Below are 21844 nucleotides of genomic sequence, written 5' to 3' on the forward strand. Positions count from 1 at the left end.
AAACCTGCTTAGTCCTCAATCAGCGCCGAATCCCTGATTTGTTTAACCCGAGTCGGAAATCTCCAGCCCACTGCCAACCTGTCAGACACGCCCCTTGAATATGACTGGATGGTGGCGAACAGTCGGAACCCAGGCCGACGCTGTGTCGTCGATCGTGAAACCTGGCGATAGATTATTGCCCGCGCTCTCAGTCCTCTTGCGATGAAGGGTGCCACGAATTGGGCATACAGCAGGAGATTATTCGATGCTGTGTTTGAGAGTGTATTGTTTGATGGGACTCTGAAAAGAGCACGGCAGGAGTTGGATGAACTGGTCGTAATGGGCCATGCTGGTGGGCTGCAGTCGCGGAGCGATGCATGTATTCTCCCGTGAGGATGTTTTATCTTAAGTTGAGTTTGACGATAATGAGTCCCTGGTGTGTTAAGTCTCTAACAGTGCTAGAGCAGGTATCCGATCACATAATTAAACGAGCCAGCCCAATCCGCCACCAGCCAACCCGTATTCTCCAACATCCATCAACCATGCGGATCGACAACCCCTGCAGGCCGATTTGATATCGCGCAGATGTCAATCCACAAGAAGTCAAAGAATAAACAGAGCCACTAGGCCCGACCAGACCAGTTCCTGAGAGGGTGGAAAACCCACTATTTGCCACAGGGCACCGGTAGGAACCCGACAGACGTTCTGGACCAGTCATGTTTGCAGAGCCAGGCCGTATCTCAATCAGTTTTGGACGCAGTGTCATCAACATCGATTCTTTCCCAGCAGACACTGGTCCTGTGGGCTGGGATCGCGGTCGGGTCTGGTCGTGGCTCTTGTTCTCGTTGTCCTTCTAGTGCCAGATTGTCTTGATCTGATCTGACTCGGCATGCTTGCCAGATGCGATTGGACAGGAAGATACTGGATCAGGCTAGAGCATAATCAATGTAGAACTTCATGAATCACGGTCTTTGGCTACCTAAGAGGACCGATAGAGAGTCTCTGGAGGCTGCAGTGCAGCAGAACTTAGAATCTCCCAGAAGAACAGACAGCGAGGTCGTAGCCAGCCAGATAATCGATAACTTGAACTCTATCGTGTAGTTCATCCCAGCAAATAGCACCACTGCTCAGAGCATGTTCAACGCGACGCAGCGTAAGCGCAACAGCAGTTCGTACCAGGCCTTACTTTCGTCCTGATGCTGACCAACCAGAGTTTGTGTCTCTCTTTCCACCTGGCTTCCCTGTTCTGATCCCACCTCTTGTCTGGTACTTCACTCTTTATATTCTCTCCCACCCAGTAGATCATCTGGCCTCCATTGCACAGCGTCAATCATTAATCTCCTTTGCCCCCCTACCACGCCCGGCGGTAGAGAAACAGCGACCCGCAGCCCAGACATCACATAGATTAGCAAGACCGGACATGAACTAGATCTGAACTCCGTTTGAACCGACAGTCGAACTGCGAAGGCCGAGGAAGAGGCTAAAATGGTTTCGACCCCCACTATCTCTCGCCAGCGACCCGGATCGGCCTGCGAAGAGTGTCGTCGTCGAAAGGTTCGGTGTGATCGTCGTCGCCCCCAGTGTCAGGTTTGCTTCGAGACGGGTATTGAGTGTAAGATCAATACAACTAGACTACCTAGGGGGCCTAGGAAGGGACAATTAAGGACTTTACGGACGAGGATTGGTACGTTTATTTCATATAGTCTATAGACTATCGTCTCCTATTTGCCATTACGATAGCAAGTCTGATTACTTGAGACACAGCCGCTCTGGAACGGTGTCTTGCCGATCAGCATCCGGCGATTAACCATCAAATGGCCAACCTATTCAACGGGTCTCTAGTAGACATGGATCCGGAGGACGATCCTCTCAAAGATCTGCCATCACTATCTGACTCTCTCCATGATTGTCTTTCTGACGACCGCGGAACGGACATCAAATCGCCTACTTCATTTGACTCCCAGCCCCGAACAACGGGACTAGTTTCTGAATTCATGCGAGCTGATCTGTACGTCCCCCTGTATTTTTCCTCCTTCCTCTCCCTCCCCTTTTCATCACTGTGAATGTGTCTAATGATACCAGCGACCAACTCTACTTCGACCGTGTACACCCATTCGCCCCCATTCTACAACGCTGGCGCTATCACGTCTGGGCCAAACAAGGCAAGAAGACCGACGCCCAGACCTGTCTGCAGTATGCCATGTGGACTGTCGCAGCGTCCCTTTCCGCCCAATTTCAATCCTTCCGCGACACGCTGTACCAAGAAACACGGCAGATGCTGGACAGTCTTGACGTACGGACTCCCCGATCAATGACCATGGGCGTTAGCTCGGGACCCGGCATCGAGCAAGCCCAGGCGTGGGTCTTGGTTTCTATCTACGAGTACATGTATCTATCGCCGCAGCAGGCATGGATGAGCGCTGGGCGGTGTTGTCGCTTAGTGCTGGGCATGCGTCTTTACGAGCTCGATGATCCAAATAATCCGATTACGATGGCGAGAGAACAAGATGGGCTGGTGGATTGGACCGGGCTGGAAGAGCAAAGACGAACCTTTTGGATGGCGTATTCGTTGGACCGGTTCATAAGTTTTCATAATGGGTTGCCGTTTACGTTGAATGAGCAATTGGTATGTATGGAGTCGGCAGCCCAGTGATTAGAGTGACCATGCAAACAAACACAGCTGACAAGAAAAAGCAGATCTCAACGCGGCTGCCAGCGCCCGAGGAAGAATTCCAGGCCGGTCAGCCGGTCGTAACTCGGTTTTTGGCCGAGGTGATGGCGCGGAGTTGTCTCGGAGGTGAGAATGTAGGAGGAATGGTCATCTCTTCATTTGGCGAATGCATTATTCTTGCGACTATCTGTGGACGAGCGCTCTCGCATCGTCAGAAGCTAGCCGTGGAGCAGATCAATGGTGACGTGTTTGATGGACTTTGGACAAGACACCAGTGGTTGCATGAACTGTTGAGCAATCGCATTCAAGTCCTGTCGACGTCCACGCAGGTTGATTCCATGCTTATATTTGCGCGAATAGTCGCACAGACGATGGTGCTGTATTTGCACAACGTGCTGGAGTCGATCGTTTGGAAAACAGGGGATCACTTGTTGGGGATTATCGAGTATGAGAGACTGTGTATTCTGGCGGCGCATGAGGTTGTGAATCTGGTTAAATTGCAGGGCCAGCTGGGATATTTCAAAGTGAGTTCTTTGCCGTCCTTGAGATTAATGTGAAAACTAACGATGCAGGTCCATCCATTAACGCCAATTCCCCTGATGATGTGTACCGAGTTCTTCACGGCACATGGGTATCTCGACTCGTCGTTCGATGGCATGTTGCGAGAACTACTGGAATGTTTGCAAGACTTGGACCGAGCTAAGAACCCTATTCAAAGTCCGCAGTTATCTGTGTCATAATAGCTGTGGTTGTTCCATTGAATCAAATCAAAAGATGGTCACGGACCTGCTCAGCCGTAGCGCGCCCTGCATAATATTGGACAAATCAGTAATAGGTCTGGAGAGTCACTCTAATAATATGTCAGGTCATGACAGAATTTAACCAAGCCTCTTGCTTGTCCGTTGAAATCTTTCTCTATATACCAACTCCTGTCTACATCCGCATACCCCTTCCTCAGAAGCCGACATGGATATGTTTCACTATACTCCGAACGGCTCCTCCAACTCGTCCCTTAACCCTAACTCCCGTCAATTTCGGGTTCTCTGGTACCACCGCACAGTGGTTGCTGACATATTAGGGAAAAGAAATTACAGGGCGTAGACAGGCCGAAGAGATATGCCGGTCAGGAAACTCCGGCCGACGTGTCCCCCGAAAAAGCAATATATTGCGATTATCGGACCAAGGCTTTCTGGATGACTGTATTGAATAAATTTAGAATGATTTCGTGATTTTTAGTAACGATTGTATATCATGTCGAAATAATAAGGAGAATACGCGAAAAGGGTGATGAGCATCTACTTGTCAACCCAGCCTCCTTAACTTTTGGCTGCGTTTTCTCTCATTCCCCATCCCTATTCCCTCCCCTACGCCAAAATGAGCAGCAAGCTCTCCCCTCCTCCAGGCAACAAAACCGTCCTGGTTTTTGGTTGCCAATGTCTCACCTTCTCAGCGGAGGATTTCCTCGCTCTCCGCGAGACAATCCTTTTCTCACCAGAGTACTCCTGGGCACTTGACGTCCTCGCTGAGCTCCCTGTCTACTATCGCACCGCAACGCAACACCTCCCCAAGCTTGACACAATCCATGGAGATCGCCAACTTCGATCCTTACACGAATGGTTCCGAACAGGAGATATCGCGGGCGAAACATTTCCTCCTCCCTATATCCAGCTAGCACCGCTGCTCATGCTGACGCATTTCACACAGTATGAACAGTACCTGCGGTTGACGTCTCCTGGGTATCGGGATGATGGTAGGATACATGTCGAGGAGAGCGAGATTGGAGAGATTGTGGGATTTTGTATTGGGTTCTTGAGTGCGGCAGTGGCCTCCGCGGCGGACTCCAGGGAGAAGCTGGCCGAGTATGCGAGTGTCGCAGTCCGACTGTCCATGCTGCTAGGGGCGATTGGGGATGCACAGGAGGTCGAGGAGGAGTGGACATCGCTGGCCACGGTGTGGAAGAGGGAGAATATGGAGGGAGCTCTGAATGAGGTGTTAAATGGGTTTCCCGAAGTATGCCGTTTTTCATTTTTTCCTTCGCTATATCCTGTAGGTCTTGCGTTATTCTGAATGCTAATTCTACAGGCATATATCACCGTCCGCTACGACGATAATCGCGCCACGATCATGACACCCCGGCGCACCATGGCCCAGCTCCAAGAGTCACTTCAATCGGCAAGCTTCGGGTGCGGCCAAGTTGACTTCAACGGTCGATACCACTGGTACGGGCATAAAGACACTGTGCACTCGCTCTTGGCCATGTGTTCTAGAGATCCGTCACTCCAACTGCCCGACGCATCGCAGCTGGTGCTTCCCACCCGCACCAACACTGGCGGTCAGCCCGTTACCTCAGGACCCTTGACGAGGCTGGTCATTGAATCCATTCTCTCGCAGCAATGTGACTGGCTGCGCACATTCTCGGCCGTCTACGAGTCTCAACTCAAGATCAGTGAATCAATCATCGTCGAATTCGGTCAGGAGCGCTGCGTCCCGCCGACATTCATGCGCAATCTCCGTGGACGCGTTATCCACTTCGCAGATCTAAATCTAGACCTCACTTCGCGTCTCTCCCCTCTCAACCCCAACCCCAGAACCTATGACACGGACATCGCCGTGATCGGCATGGCCTGTCGTGTCGCAGGGGCCGACGACCTGCCTGAATTCTGGAACCTGTTGTGTGCCGGAACGTCACAGCACGAGATCATGCCCGAGGCCCGATACAAAGACTTTGAGACGCCCTGGCGTCCCGGGGCCCAACGACCGTGGTTCGGGAATTTTGTGCGTAACATCGACGCCTTCGATCATAAGTTCTTCAAGAAAGTGCCTCGGGAAGCAATGTCTCAGGATCCGCAGCAGCGATTGATCCTACAGGTCGCGTACCAAGCTCTCGAGCAAGCCGGATACTTCCACGATACCAACCAAGACAAGAATATCGGGTGCTATGTGTCCTGCTGCACGGTCGACTACGAACACAACGTGAACTGTCACACTGCCACGGCGTACGCAGCGACGGGCCTCCTGCGCAGCTTCATGGCCGGCAAGCTTAGCCATTACTTTGGGTGGCGAGGACCCGCGTTCTGCGTCGATAGCGCGTGCTCCGGCTCCGCGGTCGCTCTACATCAGGCGTGCCAGGCTGTCTTGAAAGGCGAATGTCGGGCAGCGCTAGTCGGCGGGGCCAACGCCATCATGAGTCCCTTAGCATTTGACAACCTGGCAGGTGCCTCATTCGTGAGCCCTACGGGTCCATGTAAGCCGTTCGATGCGAAGGCAGACGGCTACTGTCGTGGCGAGGGCTTCGCGGCTGTGTATATCAAGAAGATGTCGGATGCGTTGGCGGACGGGGATCCCATTCTCGGGACGATCGCCGCTACGGCAGTCGAGCAGAATAATAACTGCACGCCGATAGTGGTCCCGGATGCGGCTTCTCTGGCAGGTTTGTTTGAGAAGGTCACGAAGTCAGCGAGGGTTCTTCCGCGCGATATCTCCGTCGTCGAGGCTCATGGTACTGGAACCCAGGCGGGAGATCCAGCTGAGTATTCGAGTGTTAGACAGACGCTGGGAGGTCCCCAGAGAGAGGTGCCGCTGGCTCTCGGGTCAGTGAAGGGCCTAGTGGGACATACGGAAGGTGTGTCGGGTTTGATTGCGCTGGTTAAGGTCCTCATGATGATTCATGGAGGCATGATTCCACCGCAGCCGAATTTTGAGACGCTGAACCCTTATATTCAGGCGAGAGAGGACGATCATATTGAGATCGTGAAAAAGCTGAAGCCATGGAGTGTTGGATTCAGAGCAGCCCTGATCAATAATTACGGTGCGTCTGGGTCCAATGCGTCCATGGTTCTCACTCAAGCGCCGAGGGAGAGGTCGTCGTCCCCCATTCATGAAGATGGGATACCATTCCCAGTGCGGCTTTGTGGCTACGACGAAGGCCGGTTGCGAGATTATGCCTCAAAGCTTCTTGGTTACTTGCGCGATCAAAAGACATCAGGGTCTCTCGCCTTGTCCCTGGCCAACGTAGCGTTCAACATCTCGCGGCAGACGAATCCAACCTTGGATAAGCATGCCTTGTTCAGTTGTCGATCTATCGATGAGCTAGAGACAAAGCTTCAAGCGATCGCCCAAGGTGACGAGACACACTTTATTCGAGCCAAGAAGGACCAACGCTCAGTCATTCTATGTTTCGGTGGACAGGTATCTACATCCGTTGGATTAGATCAAGCGGTCCATGACGCGATGTCACTTCTCCGTCGACATCTGGATGAATGTGACTCGCTCCTCCAGGAATTAGGATACGATAGCATTTACCCTGGCATCTTCTCTCGCACTCCCATCACAGACCAGGTTCAGTTGCAAACACAGCTCTTCGCGCTGCAATACTCGTGCGCTAAATGCTGGATAGACTGTGGAGTGACTGTGACCGCAGTTGTTGGACATAGCTTTGGGGAGCTGACGGCGCTCTGTATCTCCGGGATTTTGTCTCTGGCTGATGCTCTGACGTTGGTAGCTCGCCGAGCAGCTCTTATCCGAGATAATTGGGGCCCTGATAGCGGTGCCATGCTCGCTGTTGAGGGAGAGAAAGCAGAGATTCTCGGTCTACTGGATGAGTCGCATAAGGCGGCCCCAGATATTACTCCAGCTACAATAGCCTGTTTTAATGGTCCTCGTAACTTCACTTTGGCCGGTACCACCGGCTCGATTGATTTGATCCAACAAACTCTAGCCCAGCCGGCATACTCTCATATCAGAGCCAAGCGATTGGCAGTCACAAATGCCTTCCACTCGAGCCTAGTGGACCCGCTGATCCCGGCTCTTGATAAAATCACGGAGGGCTTGAAAATGCGAGATCCATCTATCCACCTTGAACGCGCAACGGAAATTGCGTCGACTGGTGTTCCGCCCATGACCGTCGTATCTGAGCACCTTCGTCGACCGGTATACTTCCACCACGCGGTGGAGCGTCTGGCAGACAAATACCCATCTAGCGTATGGCATGAGGCAGGGTCAAACTCTACTATCACCAGCATGGCAAGCAGGGCTCTCACCAACGCGGCAGGACATCGTTTCCAGCCCGTCAATATCACCAGTACCACAGGAATCCAAAACCTCACTGATACCACGCTAGCCCTCTGGCGAGAAGGCATCCACCTACGCTTCTGGGGATATCATTCAATCCAGACAAGAGAATACACTCCAATGCTGCTTCCTCCGTACCAGTTCGAGAAATCTCGTCACTGGATGGACAATAAGAGACTCCCTGCCTCCACTACGATGACCGCCCCCGAGTCTCCCACTGAGCAAAACAACCTATTCACCTTCCTCGGTTACCAGGACAAAGCGCAACAAATTGCCAAATTTCACATCAATACATCTCACCCGAGCTATGTCGAACCCGTATCCGGCCATGTCGTCGCATCCACAGCGCCTCTCGCGCCCGCTTCATTCCTCCTCGACATCGTTATCGAAGCACTACACACTCTCCCCGAAGCAAAGGGCAAAATACCACAAGTCCACGCTGTGACCAGCGACGCACCACTTTGTCTAGACCCATCCCGCACTCTCTGGATCGAGTTACACGCAACCGATAATCACAAACAAACATGGGACATCAAGTTCATCAGCGGGAACCCAGCCAAAGGCGCCCGTTCCCAAATGATGCACTGCTCTGCCCGCATCATCATCTTCAGTCAAGACTCGTCTGACCTCGCAGCTCAATTCGCCCGATACACCCGCCTCATTAGTCACGCACACTGTCGTGATCTCCTCGTCGATCCTAACGTCGACGACATCCTGCAAGGCCGGACCATCTACCGCGCCTTCTCAGAGGTAGTCGACTACTCGGCTCCGTATCGCGGCGTAACCAAGCTCGTCGGCAAAGGCAGCCATTCCGCTGGCCATGTCGTTAAGAAATACACCGGCGAGACCTGGGCCGATCCGTATCTCTGTGACTCGTTTAGCCAGGTCGGTGGCTTCTGGGTGAATTGTATGACGGACCGTTCGTCGGACGATATCTATATCGCTAGCGGCATGGAGATGTGGATGCGGTGTCCTGAGTATGCGGACAAGAAAGCTTCGAGGCCAGAGAACTGGGATGTTTTGGCGATGCATCGACGCGAAGAGGGTATGTATATCAGTGACGTGTTCGTGTTTGAGCCCGAGAGTGGCAAGCTCGTGGAGATTTTCTTAGGGCTTCAGTATTCAAAGATCGCGAAGGTTGCGTTCGCGAAGATCCTTAGGAGTTTGGCGCCGGGCGCTTCGGCTGCGTCGTCTTCTGAGGGGTTAAAGGCAGAAGATGAACGGTTATTAAGCACTGGCAAAGGAGGTGGTAGTGAAAATATCGAGGCGGAGACCAAGGTTCCCAAGAAGAAGGGTACAGTGAGTATTGCCAGTCGGGTCAAGGCCGTGGTTGCAGAGTTTTGCGCCATGGATCCCAGCGAGATTCACGATGACGGCCATATGGCTGATGCCGGGGTTGATTCGCTCATGGCGATGGAGCTGGCTCGCGAGATGGAAGAGGCGTTTGGATGTACGCTTCCTGCGACAGATCTGATGGAAGCCGAAACCTTCCGAGATATGGTCAAGTGTGTACAAACGGCGTTGGGGGTTGAAGATGATGATAGCAGCAGCAGCACGACAGAGGAAGAAGACCACTCGGAAAAGGTAATTGACACGCCGCCGCCGTCAGAGTCCGCAGCCACTAGTGTCTCAGATGTCCCGGAGCTGTGTCTGTCTCAAGACCCAGTGCTGGAAGCGTTTGGACAGGTCAAGGCGCTGACCGACCAGTTCCTAGCCGATAATCAGTGCAGCGGACGGGTTCATGCCTTCGCTCCGCTGCAGATTCAGCTTTGCGTGACATTGACACTCGAGGCATTCGAGGAGTTGGGCGATGCCATTCGCAAGGCTCAGCCTAGTCAGCGATTGAAGAGAATCTCCTTCGATCCTCAGCATCAGGAGCTCGTCGACTATCTCTACAAGAGGCTTGAGGAAGCTCGTCTGATTGACCTAGACGGGACCACCGTCATTCGTACTGCAATCGCAGCTCCGATGCGCTCCAGCACTGCTATCCTCGAAGAGGTATCTCGCGAGTACCCCGAATATGCCGGCGCCAGCAAGCTCTCCTTCTTCACTGGCAGCCATCTCGCTAGCGTTCTCCGTGGTGAGCAAGACGGCCTTCAGCTAATCTTCGGCACCAAGGAAGGTCAAGAACTTGTCTCGTGGATGTACGGTGACGAGCCCCACAACGTCTCCGGATACAAGCAAATGCTTGAATTTATCAAGCGCCTAGTGGGTTCAATCGATACCACACGGAGCCCTCTAAAGATCCTTGAGATGGGCGCCGGAACAGGTGGAGGGACAAAATGGTTTCTCCCCGGCCTAGCTAAGCTCAACATCCCCGTTGAATACACCTTCACCGATATATCAGCCGGGTTTGTCGCGCAGGCTCGTCGCCGATTCAAAAACTACCCGTTTGTGCAGTATCGCGTGCACGATATCGAGAAGCCCCCGGCCGACGACCTCCTTCGCACCCAACATATCATCATCGCGAGTAACGCCGTGCACGCGACGTCGAATCTGCAGCAGTCAACACGTCATATGCGCCAGGCTCTTCGAGATGACGGCGTGCTCATGATGCTGGAGATGACCAGACCCGTGTTTGCCATTGATATCGTTTTCGGTCTGTTCCGGGGGTGGTGGGTTTTTAATGATGGACGACAGCATGCGATCACGAATGAGTCCCGCTGGGAAACAGACCTGCATGCAGTCGGGTATGGACATGTGGATTGGACTGATGGATACTCGCCCGAGGTTAGTGTGCAGAGAGTCATTTTTGCAACGGCTTCCGGGGGACAGCGCGACCGGTTGCCGTTGGGGAAGAATCTAACTTCGCCCATGGTGGCTGTTGATAATGCCGCTCGAAGCAAGGCGACCGGGGAGTATATTCAACGCGCTGCTGAGAGATTTGAGGCCCCCACAAGACCTGTGGCTGCCATCTCCGACGATCGTGTCAGTGTCTTGGTCACCGGTGCTACTGGAAGTTTGGGATGTCATGTTGTGGCGCGATTAGTTCGAGATCCTGGCGTTGCAACGGTTGTGTGCCTGAATCGTCGGTCGAAAGAAGACGCTTTTGACCGTCAGATGCAGTCTTTCGTGGACAAAGAGATTGATCTCACTCCGCAAGAACTATCCAAACTCGAGGTCATCGAATCGAACACCTCAGAGCTCAACCTCGGGCTTACCACCGATCAGCTCTCCAATCTGACGCGGACAGTAACCCACATAATACACAACGCCTGGCCCATGAACGGAATATCCAGACTTTCTGCTTTCGAGCCGCAGTTCAAAGTGATGCGTAATCTGATCGATCTGGCCCGCGATGCTGCCAGCTTTCGCACGAAGCCCATACGATTTCAACTAATCTCCTCCATCGGCACTGTTGGTCATCGTCCCTTGCTGTCCGGCCAACCCATCGTCACTGAAGAATCAGCCAAGATTGAATGGGTTCTTCCCAATGGTTACGGTGAAGCCAAGTACATCTGTGAGCGGATCCTCGACGAGACCCTCCACCAGCACCCAGACCGCTTCGAAGCGATGGTGATTCGCCCGGGACAAATCGCCGGATCCAGTGTCTCTGGGTACTGGAATTCTGGCGAGCATCTACCCGCCATCATCAAGTCCGCGCAGACTTTAAAACTTCTTCCCGACTTCAGGGGCGTGGTCTCATGGGCCTCGGTTGATCATGTTGCGGGGACTGTTGTCGATTTGCTTCTAAGCACTAATAAGCCACACCCTGTGTACCATATTGACAATCCTGTTCGGCAGCCGTGGAAAGACATGATAACTTTGTTAGCAGATGAGCTAGGGGTCCCAAGGAGTAACATCGTTCCTTTTGCTGAGTGGATCCAACGCGTGAAGTCTTTTTCGGGCTCGTCTGAGGATAACCCTGCTGTTCGGGGGGCGGACTGGCTAGAGGAAAATTTTGAACGCATGTCTTGCGGTGGGCTACTATTGGACACCAGCAAGGCGAGAGAGCATTCATCCACTTTATCGAGAGTTGGAGCTGTCAGCGAGGAGGTGACGAGGGGGTATATACGGGGGTGGAAGGAGAGAGGTTTCTTGCATTAGATGTTTCGGTATGGATTCCTACCTTTCTTTCCTTTCGTCGGTCTAGTCGTAAATTTAGTTACATAAAAGTTTTAATAATCACACAATTAACTATTCAATTCAATCTGATCTTCAAGCTCTCGGCAAATGTTCCCTTCGCCAAAATGTCTATCCCTTGCTGCACATTCTTCGTCTTCTCTCTCCCGCCACCCTCCCCCTTGGCTCGGCAACAACAAAAAACACCTCTTCTCAGGGAATAAACTATTCATCTCTGCCACATCGTCGAAACCACCAGGCTCTTAGCTGCTGTAGTTTCTACGATAAATTTTGCCTTGCGCTCATCAAATGGTAACGGCACCATCGCAGCCCGGGGAAAGAGCTACACCCCTTGGTCCTCCAAGAGCCTCCGTCCACAGCTAGTAAGCCCCTACCGAGATCCTTGAACTCTCGATCGGGGCATATTGATCGCTTAGTGAAGGCTTGGATCGTGACCACGTCTCCAGCTACGCTGAACCCTGGCATGATTGGGTTCCTGGAGTAATATGGGAGCTATATTGGGCTGGACATCTTCAGGCCAGGGTCAATGAGGTTGAATGAGCAGCGCGACAGCGAATAATTAGCTCTTTTAATTGCAGTACGTACGAGTAGGGAGTGTCAATCATTGTAAGGGGAGCGCGAAGTCTGGTGCTGGAGGTTAATTCGTTGAACGGCATTTTGAAGGGTTATTCTCTCAACATTTTCTGGGTATATAGGGTGAATTGCCAGAAGAAACATATTATATCTCTGAAAGCCACATCAAATCTCCACAATTTAGTACTGATTGACCCCTTCAGAACATAATCGTCCTTGAAATAATTTTTGTGCTCGCCCTAAGTCAGTGAAGCCCAACCCAATACTAACGAAGAGGTCCTATGTCTAAATTAGAAGGCAATACAGATCGCCCCTGTAGTCATGTCCGCTTTATCTGAGTAACCTGCCTACTATGTCTTATGTCGACGGTTCTCTTAGCCACTTCTCTTATTCTTATCGACTGGCCTAGGTTGAGAAGCTAACTTGTGTCTTCGCCATTGACGGACTCTTGGTATTCTTGGTATTGATCTTGGAAGTTCGTGAGGTGGTTCCCAAACTAGTCTAATTCTAACTTTGCCCGAGTCAGAACCCAGAATATGTCGTGGTTGGTCACAAAAAGTGAAGTTCTGAATTAGGCCGAGGAGGAAGTCACTGGGGCATATGAATCGAGCAGCCAAGCTGTAGACTTCAGAGACTGAACGGAGTTCTGGAACGACTGTAGGATGGGCCACGTCTGCTGAGTTATTTGTCACTATTATGCGTGCATGTTCTTGGAGGCTTGGCCAGCGATATTGAAATCATTAGATCGTTCTAGGGACCTCTTAGTACCGCGATATTAGGTAGGTCGCTCTCTCTTCTGGAGATCTCTAGTAATCGGCCCCATACATCAGTCCCCATAAAGACAACGGAATCTGGTGTGTATCCTCCAGACTGCACAGAAAGCAACATGTCTCTCGATGCATCTTCCTTATTCTCTGTTCGAGGCACTGTCGCCGTCATCACTGGTGGCGGATCCGGTAGGTCTATTAACTATCCCCTTTCTTCATAGCCTCACTATTAACCTTTAATTCAAATAATCAGGCCTTGGTCGCACCATTGCCCTCGCTCTCGATACAAATCATGCATCCAAAGTCTTCATTCTCGGTCGTCGGGAGCATGTTCTTCAAGAAGCCTGCGCCCAGGCATCAAACCACTCCCTTATTCCCGTCCCAACAGACGTCACCTCCAAGGAGTCCCTCGAGGCAGCGTACCGCACCATCGCAGCCCAGACTGACCATATTGACCTCCTCATCGTGAATAGCGGCATCGTGGGCCCTCCTACCTGTCTTCCTCCGAATCCCACATCCAGACCCTTCACCCCCCCAACTCTCCGGGAATTTCGCGACCACCACTTTTCTCACCCCATGGACTCATTCACCCGTGTCTTCGATGTGAACATTACAGGAAGCCACTACACTATTCTCGCTTTTCTTCCTCTCCTTGCAAACGCAAATCTCTCCCGCCCCCCTCCACAACAAGACACCGTGTCTCCACCCCGCCCACAGGTCATCATCACCAGCTCGATCGGCGCGCTGGTGAATCGCCCTGCCGGGTTTGCATACGGTTTATCAAAGGCAGCTCTTCTGCATATGGTTTCAATATGGTGTTCGTTTCTGGCAGATCATCAAATCAGAGTCAATGGCATTGCACCTGGTTTGTTCTATTCTGATATGACCTGTCCGCTTTATCAGCGGTTCAGGATCGCAGGGACAGGCGTGTCTGACGGCTCGTTTCCGGCTACGCATATCCCTCTCACTAGAGGTGGCGGGGAGGTTGATATTGCGGGATTGGTGCTCTGGATGGCGAGTTTTTCGGGTGGATATTTGAATGGGGAGACGATTGTGTTGGATGGGGGGAAGAGGAGGGTTGTTATTTGATTAATCCGTTACTTCTTTTGCCTTTGGTATACCTCATGATTCCTTTTATGGTTTCTTCCATGTTTGCTTTACATCCTCTCGGCCGAACGATTTGTTTTCAACTTCACTCTATGAATTCTGATGTGGTATGGGGATTTTATAGCCTGTTCTACCGTTGACTTGAACTAGCTGACCTTGACATGAAAAACCTCACCGAAGCACGTCTCTCTCTGGTAATCCACATATGGCCCAATGTATCTATCAAAATGCCTTTGATAAAATACGCGTAGTAGGAAAACCATCGCACTTAACAACAACTACAGCTACTCAACGTAGTTTTCAGAGAATACCATCCCAGCTCTATCGTTTTCTCCTTGTAACATACCTACAATCCTAGAACTCTCTGAGAAATGCTAGCTCAGAAACTCCTTTCCATTGACAACATCTGAATCTTCGTCTCAACCGCCAAGGGCTCGGCGGGTCAGCTGACGATCTGACTAACATCCACCGGAAGGCAAGAATACGCGACCAATCAGCAGCGGAAGGAAATTCTACGCGAGGGGGAGTATCTATAGCTTCAAGTATGCCATTTGAGGGATGTATAAATAGCCCTATCTTCATTATCCATACACTCCCTTCCACTGAAGCAGCATTCTGATCAAGAAGCCTATCCTCAATATCCTCATTTGAAAAGCCACACGCAAATTAACCAACCAACCAACAAAATGTCCCTCTCCACCCCCAACACCGCAAAGAAGTACGTCTTCGGCATCCCCCTCTACAACTTCCAAGTCCTCGACGTCGTCGGCCCGATGGACCTCATCCATTCCTCCTCAAAACAGCTTTTCGCGGAGATGGAATCCGACGGTTACATGCCCGCCGGCCTCGCCGCTCACGCCATCGACGTCGAGTTCATCTTCCTCGCGCCAACGCTCGACCCGGTGAAACTGCACTCGGGGATGATCATCGTCCCCACTGCCACTTTCTCTACCTGTCCGCCCCTAACATGTCTCCTTCTCGGAGGTCCGGGGCCGCAGTTCTTCAATAATATCCCGGAGTCGTATGTCTCGTTCCTCCAGGAGAGGGTAAAGGAGGTAGAGTTCCTGTTCACGACATGCACGGGTGCTATTGTGGCAAGTAAGGCGGGACTGTTGGATGGAGTCAAGGCGACGACGAATTGGGAGTTCCTTGACGTGGCGAAGAAGGAGTGTCCTACCACGGAGTGGAAGAAAGAGAGATGGGTTGTGGATGGCAAGGTTTGGACATCTGGGGGTGCGTTTGCGGGAGTTGATATGTTCGAACAGTGGCTGCTAGAGGGCAGGAGAGGGGAGACTTTGAAGGGGTTGGCGAGGAGGGGGTTGGATTATTTGCCCAGGGGTCTGGATGGGGAGTTTATTAGGGATTAGATGGTATTTGTGTTGAGGGGTGGATTAGAGGTGATGTCTGCGTTTGCTAGTCAAGATCAACAGGTGCTTTTAGAGAATGTCTGCTATAAAGTCGTAAATCATGATTTGAGTAGAGAGCTATCCTGCATTAATATAAATCTTGAAGCTAGGCCTCACATGTTCAACGTATTAGCAGCATCAATCCACTCTTCATGCGACAGCTCCACCCCCGGCGCATCCCCGAACAGATCGCCAAAGTCGATCTCAAGATCATAGGAAGGCATATCAGCCAGGTTATTCTGATACGCACTCCAGAAGTCCGTTTTCCGCATACCCACCAATGCAGGACACTGTCCTTGCTTGAATTGGGGACCTATATGTGCAGTTTGGCTTAGATCCTGCTCGTCTTCGGCAGGTAACCCAATCTTCGCTTCAACCGGAAGTAGTAGATCTAAGACTGATTTGAATAGGTACAGCATATCCGGGAATTCGCCAGGGTTACGACCCGACTGGGATCCCTGCGTCAGACGGTTGGCGAGGCATTCGAGGAGGACGGATACTTGTTGGGCATGCACTCGAGCTATTGGAATAAGGTCTGGTTGACTTGCAGCGGCTGAGAGGAACTCTAAAACGTCGCGGATAACGACTATCAGTCGAGTCCATTCTGCAATGGTGAAATTGAATAGTTCGTTCATGGGAAGCGATACGAGATAATTTAGAAATTCGGTTGCGGTGGTGGTGATTGCCTGAAGGCCGGCGGCGGTGCTTCGGTCCGGGTGAAAAGTAGGAGTGTATGCTTTGAAGAAGGAGAGGAACAAATGTGCGATTTTGATTGGCGCTGATTGAAATTCATGAGTTCGACTCTTGCATACAGGATCATGACTTACGGGTGTCTAGAAAATCATCTCTGAATATCTCATGCACTGGGCTCTCATTCCGGTATGCCGCCTCTACGTTCATCTGCATTTGAAAACAGCGCGACATCATTTGTGCGTGTGGATAGTCCGACTGGGTTGGTTCGGAAAAGTATGATTTGAGAGTTTCCGGAAGAACAGCGATATTTGGCCGTTTATTTTGGGTTGACATCCTAAGACATCAGACTCGTCTTTCGGATTGCAGATAGATGCTTACAGTGAGGAGAGATAGTAGCATCCCAAACAGGCATTTTTGGCTTCACTGATAGTAGAAGAATTCTGATCAGCGGCTAAAAAAGCCTCATCGTTATATCGAAGTTCAGACACCATGCAAACGGCGATATGCAGATACTGATGGATCTGCAAGTTCGTTGGACGGACATTCATGTTATACCTAGTATCCATTAAGCATTATCTTTAAGTTTTTTGATGAAAACTTACCAAGCAAGGTAAACAAGCAACCCCTGGAGATAATCCAGGTTCTTTTCTCCCGCAACAATGACCCTCTCCGCCAACACAGCGCGGAACCGAGTATCGAGACTTCGCAACAAAGGCATGTCTTCCGTAGCAGCCACTGTTAAGACCGCCAGATACAAAAACCGATGCTCCGGAGAAGCAATATCGTCCGGAACAGTCACAAACGGAAAATAGCTATTCTTGGCGCAGAACCTCTCTACTAGCTCATCGGCCCTCTTCTGATCCAGCACTCGCGGTCGCACGCCCGGTCCATCGGAGATATGTGGTAACTGATCTGTCGGAATTGACTCGGATCTCCAAAATTTCTCTTTAAATATGCGATTATGAAAACCGACAAGGTTGTCAGATGGAGGCGGTTTCTGCGACGCGCCGAACAATCCCGACACCACGTCAATTTCTTCTAACTTTGACGCAGTCGGACGTGCACTCTTTGCGGACGCAGTGCGATCGTCTATTTGACATGGTAAATGCAATGCTTGACAGCTTCTCGCCTCGTCAGCCAGTGGTCATGATCAGCCTCCCGGTTCTTAATTAAGCTTACCGCCGACACGGAGAATATGCGAGCTCGCGCAAGCAACGCGTGCGCTTGGCGCGACAGTGGGCACATGCCCGGATATTTCGCGGCCTGGGGCATTGGAATTTATGGTTAGGTTCCATTGTCGTTGAGTGAATAATTGGGTTTTGATGGAGATGGATGTCAAAGCTAAAGTGGCGAGTGCCTGGATTGCGAGCCTAAATTTAGATTGATGCCTGATCATTCTTGGCGCCGGTGGCTTACTCTGGCCTCAGGCATCAAACCCGTACTTTTCGAATTGTTCGAAGTATCAACATGGCAGTGAAGTTCATCGGTATGGAACTTAATTTGTCTTCAAAGATAATGCTTCAATCTTAGAGCTTGCAACCATGATATTTTGTCCCAACTTTTTGATGGTTCTAATGTAGGTGTTCACCCGACGGGAATATGTCGCTATATATTAATCAGTAGGAGTACAAGAAGTAAATGCTAGCAATCGGTATTTTATTTGCCAAACTTCACTTACTTTTTTAAGTAATGAACCAATGTAGATGTCATGTATTTCTACAATCAAGTGCACTATTATGATCTCGAAGTCCCATATATTCACCTCACCAATTGAAGTCGCCAGCTAGCACGATGGTTGTCTGGTTGTCTGCCATGCCGGAATAATGAAGTAAGGTGGCTCGAGTTTCTTGGAAAATCCCTTCAATGCTGACAGCTACATGTGAGAAAAGATCTTTCCAAGTCCGAGAGAGACAACGAGACTCCAACCAATTGTGTTGAGCGGAACGATTGACTGTGATAACTTCCTCTTAGTTTCCTTCGGGTCCTGCGGGGGGTCGGGGAGATCAATTACCGTGTTTGGATTAGCACCTGCGTTAGTTCACGACGTTAAGCCTACTATGGCTAGATCATGAAGCTTTCCCAACAGCGCCAAGCTGAAGACCAGTACAGAGTACATCCAAATGGTAAACCTAGAGAATGATAGTTAGCAGTAATAATAATAGCAACACCTTAAGCTCTCACTAACTCAACTAAAGCACACCACTATTAAATAGACATAAAAGCGCGAGACAGCTAACCTCTTCACCCAAAGGTCTTATACAAGAACTCCATCCCCTTCTCCTCATTTTGTCCCTCCCTCCGCTTGTTAATTTCCACGCGACTCGTGAGAAGCCTTTTTGACAGCTCTCTCTGATCCAGCACCTTGATCACCTGGCCATTAGGACCATCTAGAATTTCCGCATCAAGTAATCTGCCCTTTTCTTTCCGAACAACCCCGTCAATAATCACCATCTCAATATCCCCCACGTTAGCATGCAGCAAAACAGCAGCCAACGGATTTTCTTCTGCTGCACAGACCATATTGGGTGAGGTTGTGTCAAAAATCACCAAATCTGCGTGCTTTCCAACAGCAATCCGTCCAATCTGATCTTGCATCCCAACAGCCTTGGCCCCCTGGATTGTAGCTAGATTGAAGGCCTCTTCAAGCTTGATCTGCACAGAGGGATACTGTCCAGCACCTAGAGCTTCCGTATTCTCAATACCACGGGCATGTTGCATACCAAGACGGAGTTGCGTCAGGATATCACTCGAGTTATTGGCATGGCAGTCTATACCTATCGAGCCGTTGCGCTTGATGTCAGGGCGGAAAGCAACAATCTCGCCCAGGCCCATTTGAAGTTCTGATTCTGGGGTGGTGGAAAAGTGAGCGTTGTGCTGCATGAGGGTCTTTGCGTCTTCTTTGGTGATTCCGTTGACGTGGGAGAAGAGGATGGGCTGGTCTAGGAGGCCATATTCGTTGAGGAGCTTGACTGAGTCTGAATCCTTGGCGTGAACACGTTTCTCATGAAGAGGAATTAGAGATGGAAAAACGAGTGGAACTAACTCTTCATATAATTCGCACAGAAATGTGTGGTGATAAGGCCGAGACCAAGGGATTGAGCTTTAGCCCAGAGATTCTGAACCTCCTCCTTGGGAAGTTTAAAGTCGTCAAATCCTAGACCAAGCATAACTCGTCGATGTCCAAATGGATTGGCTTTAGCAAGCGACTCCAGTGTCTGATACCACCAGTCTGGCAGGAGGTCTTCGTCATACTGGGCTTCAGATGATGACCAACTTTTAATACGCCAGATGGGCGTGTAGCAGAAGAATGACCGTAATCCAGATGATGCAGTCGCGCGGATTGCTTCGGTTACTAAAGAGTAATTAGTTAGTCGTTATAGGCTATAGAAATAAATGATCTCACCATGCTCAGAGGAGTATGTCATATGCGCGTGGTCAACGACGGTCGTGACCCCGCTATGAATACTCTCTCGACAACCGCCCAGCTGGCCCCAGAAGATGTCATCTGGTGTATAATTGAATGATTGGATGTTGCCTGGGCGTGTGTGAGTAAGGTCGATGGTTCTTGCGGAAATCTAGCAGCTCGGCACTTGCCATCACATACCTGCAACCATGTAGTCCATGAACTTCAAGTCCCCAAACCTGCCCTTCATCTAGAAGACGATTCGCATCAGAAACACAATGATTGATGAGGAATTGAAGGATAGCAACTACCTGTGTCTGCCATAGGTGGTGATGCGTATCAATAAACCCCGGGGAAATTATTTTGCCGCTGCAGTCGATGATTCGGCCTTGAGTATTATCAGACAAGGTAAGGGCCTGCCCGATAGCTTGTATTTTGTTCCCTATGATAAGAATATCATGGTCTCTTAACGCCACAACATGATCGTCATTGTCGTGGGTCAAGACAGTGCCGTTTTGTAAAAGAATGGCCGCCATTCTCGCTGTCGCTGCTTGTTTCTCGTGCCGCTGAAATCGCAGACTTATTGATTCAAAGGACGCAATTGTCGCGGCTTTTAAGCTCAGGCTGGTGCCGATCACCAACACCTCAATGGGAGCGGATTTGTCAAGATGCAGGGTCTTCGGTGCTCGCGACTCGGCATAGATCTATTCCCGAGGCCGATGGCGGATACCAAGTGGAGGCGGGCGGCCGCCAGAAAGCCAAGACACTATACCCCGGAGTACTCCGCCTAGTAACAAAAAACTTGAATTTAATTTTCCATAAATTCTACCGGCTGAAAGCGATCTTTGTTACTCTATAGGCACACTATACCTAACTTGCTTAAATCTTTCAATCGTTTAAACAAAAAGTTACACTGCACGGGCCACAGGCCGCGCCACTGCGGAAACCCAACATAGAATCAATCCCATCAGGATTTTACCATCCCACCCACCATATACACTACCATACAAACGTAGGTCATCGCAATACAAAGCACCCCTAAAGCACCCAGTAACACTACCAAGTAAATAATTATTTATTATCAAACAATTACTTTAACCTGAAAAAGGTCACTAGCGGGTAATCTTACTCCAAGCTTGCATGGCAGTAAATATAGTAGATCAAATAGTAGAATCCCTCTAAGACTCCAGCAGCTACTATACTGCACACAGTACGCAGTCTAATATGCCGTGAAAGGACTGCCGTAGATTGCGGATGGCAAGTTCACGCGGGCCGGACGGAAAGTTTAGGTGAGCGCTGGCGGAAAGATGCGAAGACTTTGTATACTCCTGCCAAACACTTCGGACAAGGTGAAGTATTAAAGCCGTCACTTCCTGCTAGAATCGGTGTTCAATCAGTCAATTAACTCTCTCAGAATATTTCTCCTATAATTCAATTGCCTTACTCTCAAAATTGCCTCTTAACCTTCGCCTCCCCGGACGCCCGATCCACGTCGGCACGGTGGTCTTGAACAGGTTTGTCCCCGATTTATACTATACTAACTCTTGGGATTCAGCTTGACCGAGCACCTTGACGTCGCTCCCGTGGGCTACTTCTCCAGCATCAGCCGCGAGTTTCTGAAAAATATGCCGGACGAGATCTTTCCTGCTGCGCTCAAAGCCCAGGCGCCTGACTTTGTCTTTCACTAGGTCAACGAGGACGGTAAAGGTCCTCTGCGTCTGACAGGAAATAAAAATGTGATCCCTACGGTTAGTATCTACACGACCTCTCTCCCTCCGGTATAAATGCCGGCAAGAGATTTCAGAGTCTTCAGTAAAAGGGTTTTCTCGTCGGAGAAGCTAACATGAGTATCAACGAGGCGGCTAGAGATGAATTGTTGAAGTCGCCCGAAGTTCTCTTGCTATAGGAAAAGGTCTGCATATTCGGCTACAACGGGGAAAAAAATCGACATGGGGGCGAGGCGCTCCTCAAATAGCCAGACTCCCTGGTTGAAATGCCCCCGTCGACACAGTCTAGCTAAATGGTCCAAATAATGCTCTATATACAGCCCTGCGTCTAGGTTGACATGGACGGTAATGTCTTTATCGTTGTC

General features: G+C 50.5%; 6 protein-coding genes across 6 annotated transcripts; 4 read left to right on the forward strand and 2 right to left on the reverse strand.

The window, feature by feature from the left end:
* Positions 1 to 1113: 1113 nt before the first annotated feature.
* KD926_005835 (fungal specific transcription factor domain-containing protein) lies at positions 1114 to 3390 on the forward strand (the record flags this gene model as incomplete). Its single annotated transcript, XM_053097907.1, has 7 exons — positions 1114 to 1132; positions 1191 to 1245; positions 1434 to 1591; positions 1744 to 1987; positions 2062 to 2605; positions 2677 to 3174; positions 3223 to 3390. The coding sequence occupies 7 exons, from the start codon at positions 1114 to 1116 to the stop codon at positions 3388 to 3390; spliced, it is 1686 nt and encodes a 561-aa protein (XP_052960873.1).
* Positions 3391 to 4024: 634 nt separating this feature from the next.
* KD926_005836 (putative polyketide synthase) lies at positions 4025 to 12287 on the forward strand (the record flags this gene model as incomplete). The annotated part of the gene is made up of 3 exons (XM_053097918.1): positions 4025 to 4660; positions 4733 to 11727; positions 12113 to 12287. The coding sequence occupies 3 exons, from the start codon at positions 4025 to 4027 to the stop codon at positions 12285 to 12287; spliced, it is 7806 nt and encodes a 2601-aa protein (XP_052960874.1).
* A 975-nt stretch (positions 12288 to 13262) lies between these two features.
* KD926_005837 (SDR family NAD(P)-dependent oxidoreductase) lies at positions 13263 to 14232 on the forward strand (the record flags this gene model as incomplete). The annotated part of the gene is made up of 2 exons (XM_053097929.1): positions 13263 to 13332; positions 13397 to 14232. 2 exons carry the CDS (start codon positions 13263 to 13265, stop codon positions 14230 to 14232), a joined length of 906 nt encoding a protein of 301 aa, XP_052960875.1.
* A 704-nt stretch (positions 14233 to 14936) lies between these two features.
* Positions 14937 to 15617, forward strand: KD926_005838 (DJ-1/PfpI family protein; the record flags this gene model as incomplete). The annotated part of the gene is made up of 1 exon (XM_053097940.1): positions 14937 to 15617. One exon carries the CDS (start codon positions 14937 to 14939, stop codon positions 15615 to 15617), a length of 681 nt encoding a protein of 226 aa, XP_052960876.1.
* A 152-nt stretch (positions 15618 to 15769) lies between these two features.
* Positions 15770 to 18163, reverse strand: KD926_005839 (fungal specific transcription factor domain-containing protein; the record flags this gene model as incomplete). The annotated part of the gene is made up of 6 exons (XM_053097951.1): positions 15770 to 16434; positions 16484 to 16683; positions 16728 to 16904; positions 16952 to 17438; positions 17529 to 17719; positions 18117 to 18163. The coding sequence occupies 6 exons, from the start codon at positions 18161 to 18163 to the stop codon at positions 15770 to 15772; spliced, it is 1767 nt and encodes a 588-aa protein (XP_052960877.1).
* Positions 18164 to 18590: 427 nt separating this feature from the next.
* Positions 18591 to 20288, reverse strand: KD926_005840 (uncharacterized protein; the record flags this gene model as incomplete). Its single annotated transcript, XM_053097962.1, has 5 exons — positions 18591 to 19324; positions 19393 to 19701; positions 19753 to 19884; positions 19954 to 20002; positions 20064 to 20288. The coding sequence occupies 5 exons, from the start codon at positions 20286 to 20288 to the stop codon at positions 18591 to 18593; spliced, it is 1449 nt and encodes a 482-aa protein (XP_052960878.1).
* Between the last annotated feature and the right edge of the window lie 1556 nt (positions 20289 to 21844).

Source organism: Aspergillus affinis, assembly GCF_023601865.1.
Source record: "Aspergillus affinis strain CMG 70 chromosome Unknown NODE_2_length_704391_cov_89_054091, whole genome shotgun sequence".
Classification (NCBI taxonomy): Eukaryota; Fungi; Ascomycota; class Eurotiomycetes; order Eurotiales; family Aspergillaceae; genus Aspergillus; species Aspergillus affinis.